The sequence below is a fragment of the Palaemon carinicauda genome, chromosome 17 (genome assembly GCF_036898095.1).
Source record: "Palaemon carinicauda isolate YSFRI2023 chromosome 17, ASM3689809v2, whole genome shotgun sequence".
Taxonomy (NCBI): domain Eukaryota; kingdom Metazoa; phylum Arthropoda; class Malacostraca; order Decapoda; family Palaemonidae; genus Palaemon; species Palaemon carinicauda.
The window spans coordinates 26,914,705-26,919,416 of NC_090741.1; the positions used below are offsets into that span (position 1 = coordinate 26,914,705).

General features: G+C 29.4%; 1 protein-coding gene across 1 annotated transcript; it reads left to right on the forward strand.

Annotated features, from left to right (window-relative positions):
• Window positions 1–605: 605 nt before the first annotated feature.
• LOC137656636 (DNA polymerase delta catalytic subunit-like) lies at window positions 606–3,794 on the forward strand. The gene has a single exon (XM_068390819.1). The coding sequence runs from the start codon at window positions 606–608 to the stop codon at window positions 3,792–3,794; it is 3,189 nt and encodes a 1,062-aa protein (XP_068246920.1).
• Window positions 3,795–4,712: the final 918 nt, after the last annotated feature.

Below are 4,712 nucleotides of genomic sequence, written 5' to 3' on the forward strand. Positions count from 1 at the left end.
GATCCACGTTCAAATTCGTTTTTTAATTCGTCTTTTTCATCGTCTAAATTGACCGCATTATAAAGTGGGGGTATTTTACCCTTATCATAAATTTCTTCTGTGGTGATGAAAGCACCAATTATACTTTTTACGTCTTGGTAAATATCTTCTTTATAAATTTCTTTTAAAAATATATTAATAAATCCATAAACACTCATCATAAAATAATTGCCAGATGAGCCGACTTCAGGAAAAATAGCGTATTCTTTCGAATTTATCATATCAGTTATACAATAAATAATAATTTTTTCAAATTTGTGGGTATATTTTTTAATATTATATGTCATCCGTGAGGCCAAGTCTTTGGGTTTTAACATATAATAGGTAATACTATCAACATCATCTATGTTTTGTTCTTCTTGTAAACATTTTTTATTAAAAAGGAATGCATAATATGTTGCCATTTTTTAGTATAACAAAAAAGGTATCCAATTTACAAATTTAATATAAATTTATTTTCCTGGTAATTTTAAAGATATTTATATATATATAAGCCATTTATTTTTAAACGGCTTTACGTGAAATTGGTATTACGTCTAATAGTTTTTCATAAGATATAATTCAAAATGAGTTGTAAAATAAGCAAATTGCGGCAATTTTTTGAAAATGGTGATAATAAAAATAGGTTCCTCCAAGAATGGAATAGGCCAGCAGCACCATTATCAACTCCCAATACAAATAAATTGTGTTTTCAGCAGATGGATATTGATTATTATATTGGTTATCCGGTAAGAAAAAAGGAATGTGGTGGTTATAATATGCAGCAGCAGCAGCAGCAGGTACCCATAATAAGATTATTTGGATTAAATGATATAGGGAATACTATTTGTTGTAATGTATTTGGATTTTTTCCTTATATATATGTTTCTGTGACTTTATTAGATTCACAAAAACAAGTTTCATATTCAGACCAAATAAAAAGGGCCCTGAATCGAAAAATCTACTTGAATGAAACAAAAGATCAAATTAAATTAAAGGAATACGTATTAAGTGTAGATAGGGTGTTTAAACAAAGTATATATGGATATCAAGAAAAAAAATCATCGTCATCATTGTGTTTTTTTAAAGTTACTGTGGCTTTACCAAAATTAATATCTATAGCTAAGATTATTCTTGAAAATGGGTTAGTGATAGATAAACATCCCACTCACTTTCGGGTTTACGAATCAAATGTTGATTTTACACTTAGATTTATGACAGATGCTCAGATGCCTGGTTGTTGTTGGATCGAGTTACCTATTGGTGAGTGGGAAATAAAAAATAATGAGACAAATTTTAAAAATACTACTTGTCAATTAGAGGTTAACGTTTTTGAGTGGGAAAAAATAATTATTTATGAACCCGAAGGAGAATGGGCGTCTATTGCCCCACTCAGAATATTATCTTTTGATATTGAGTGTGGGGGAAGACGGGGAATATTTCCAGAACCCGAAATAGATCCGGTCATACAAATTGGAAATGTTGTTACGCGGCACGGAGAGACTGAGCCATTCATAAGTGTTGTTTTTACTTTGAATAGTTGTGCTCCCATTGTGGGCTCTAAGATTTTTTCATTTCAGGAAGAAAAAGAAATGTTAGAAAATTGGTCAAAATTCCTATTGTTTATTGACCCCGATATCATTACTGGATATAATATTAATAATTTTGATTTACCATATTTACTTAACCGCGCCAAGCATTTAAACTTGCCAGTATTTGCTCATTTAGGAAGGGTAAAAGGAATAAAATCTACAATATTAGATACCATAACCCAAAACAAACAAACAGGAAAAAGAAATAACAAAATCATTAACATAGATGGACGGTGTTTAATGGACCTTTTAACGATAATACTAAAAGAACACAAACTTCGGTCATATACTTTAAATTCTGTATCTTATCATTTTCTTAACGAACAAAAAGAAGATGTTCATCATTCTATAATTTCTGAATTACAAAATGGTAATGATCAGACTAGAAAAAGACTGGCTGAATATTGTTTAAAAGATTCTATTCTTCCTTTAAAATTATTGAATAAATTGATGTGTGTAGTCAATTATATAGAAATGGCACGCGTAACGGGCATTCCTTTATCATATGTTATAAATAGAGGACAACAGATTAAAATTTTTTCACAAATACTAAGAAAAGCCAAAGAACAGAATTTAGTATTACCGGTGTTTGATAAAAAGGAGAGTTTTGAATATGAAGGAGCTACAGTTATTGAACCAAAAAGAGGATATTATAACGTTCCAATCGTTACTTTAGACTTTGTATCATTATATCCATCGATAATGATAGCACATAATCTGTGTTATACAACCTTTATTGATAAAAGATATATTAATCAAATGGCTCTGAAAACTGACGATTATATCATTACACCTTCTAATAATTATTTTGTAAAATGTCATAAGCGCAAGGGATTAATTCCAGAAATTTTAGAATCCTTTTTAATTGCTCGTAAGAAGGCGAAAATTGCATTAAAAAACGAAGAAGATCCATGGAAAAAGAAAGTCTTTGATGGTAGACAACTGGCATATAAAATATTGGCTAATTCTGTTTATGGTTTTACGGGCGCACAAATTGGTAAATTGCCGTGTTTAGATATATCACAAAGTGTTACGGCGTTTGGAAGAACGATGATTTCTTTTACCAAAAACAAGATTGAAGAAAAATATAACAATGCTATAGTTATATATGGTGATACCGATTCTGTTATGATTAATTTTGGAGTTGAAACTTTAGAAGAGGCCATAAATTTGGGCAAGGAGGCGGCAAATCATGTGACTCAGTCTTTTATCAAGCCAATCAAACTTGATTTTGAAAAAATATATTTCCCTTACTTGCTTATTAATAAAAAAAGATATGCTGGTCTTTATTATACAAATGCTAATACTTATGATAAAATAGATTGCAAGGGGCTAGAAACAATTCGTAGAGACAATTGCCCACTCGTGGCTAGGGTCATAAATACTTGTCTGAAAAAAATCTTAATTGATAGAAACCCAATAGAAGCCCTTAATTTTGTCAAACAAACCATATCAAAATTACTTTGTAATGAGATTGACATCTCTCAATTAGTTGTTACAAAGGAGTTAACAAAAAAAGCAGAAGAATATAAGGGAAAGCAAATTCACAATGAGCTAGCCATCAAATTAAGAAAAAGAGATGCCGGTAGTGCTCCAAAACTTGGCGATAGAATTCCATACGTTATTATATGTGGATTTAAAAAAAGTCCTATTTATGAAAGGGCCGAAGATCCAATATATGTATTAGAAAATAATATTCCATTAGATTATGATTATTATTTAAAACATCAATTAAGTAAGCCACTTATTAGAATATTTGAACCTATTCTCGGTGATAAAACCGAATCTTATATATTAATAGGAGAGCATACACAAAAAAAGAGTTTACCAACAAGTAGAGTAGGACCATTAAGTAAATTTTTTCCAATACATCCAACTTGTATAAATTGTAAAATTCCTTTATTAAAAAGAAAAATAGTACCCGATGATGTAGAATATAACGCTCTATGTAATAATTGTAAAGTACACGAAACAGATTTGTATACACACCACATTGAAAAATTAGCTACACTCGAAAAAAAATTCAATCAATTTTGGACTGAATGTCAAAGGTGTCAAGGATCATTAATTAAAGAAGTTATATGCAGTAATCGTGACTGTCCTATTTTTTATATGCGTAAAAAGACAGAAATAGATTTTTTTGGTCAAAAAAAAATTATCGATCGTTTTGGCTTGCCACAATAGGTTATAAATATTATTATTATTTCCCAAAAATATTTCATATAAATGGTAATGCTCTTGGTATTATATATATAGTCATATTACTACACACCCAGAAGAAATAATTATAATGGAGGAAAATATTCTAAAAGTCAGCTTTAAGTTAATTTCAGACAATGCTAAATGTCCTACTAAAGGATCAACGGGGGCGGCTTGTTATGACTTATATAGTGCTCAAAATTAAAATATTCCTGTCGGTCAACGAATTGCCATTGATACTGGCATATGTATGAAATTTCCTCCCAAAATACACGGAGAGATTAAATCTAGGTCTGGTATAGCTCTGAATAATTATGTAGATGTTGTTGCGGGAATGATAGATTCGGATTATAATGGACCTATAAAAGTGGTCTTGCATAATTCTCATCCAAATAATTCTTTTGAAATAAATATTGGGGATAGAATTGCCCAAATAATTTTTTTTTCGGGAATTGATATCTGTTTAGTTGAAAACATCAAAAATGAAAAATGGGAAATAGAATCTTGTAGGGGCAATAAAGGATTTGGATCTTCTGGTAAATAAATAAAAAAAATAATGTCTTTCTGGTAGTTTTATATTTTATATAATCAATCAATTAAGTATATAAGTAATAATGAATAAAAGTATTACACTGAATTCTTTAACTTTTTTATATACATATACCATTAAAATAAAATTAGTTATCAATGAGTATCATGAAAAAATTAGGCTAAATAAAAACAAAAACACTGGAAAATAAATTAAGAGATTATCTAGAAGGTGAATTGCTGAATCAAAATCTTATTGATGTTGATAAATTATCAATTACCCCAAAAGATTTTGCCCATATTTTTGCAAATGAGTGTAAAAATATTAATGAAAATTCACACCTTCCCTCCATTATTCAATCATGCATTCATAGA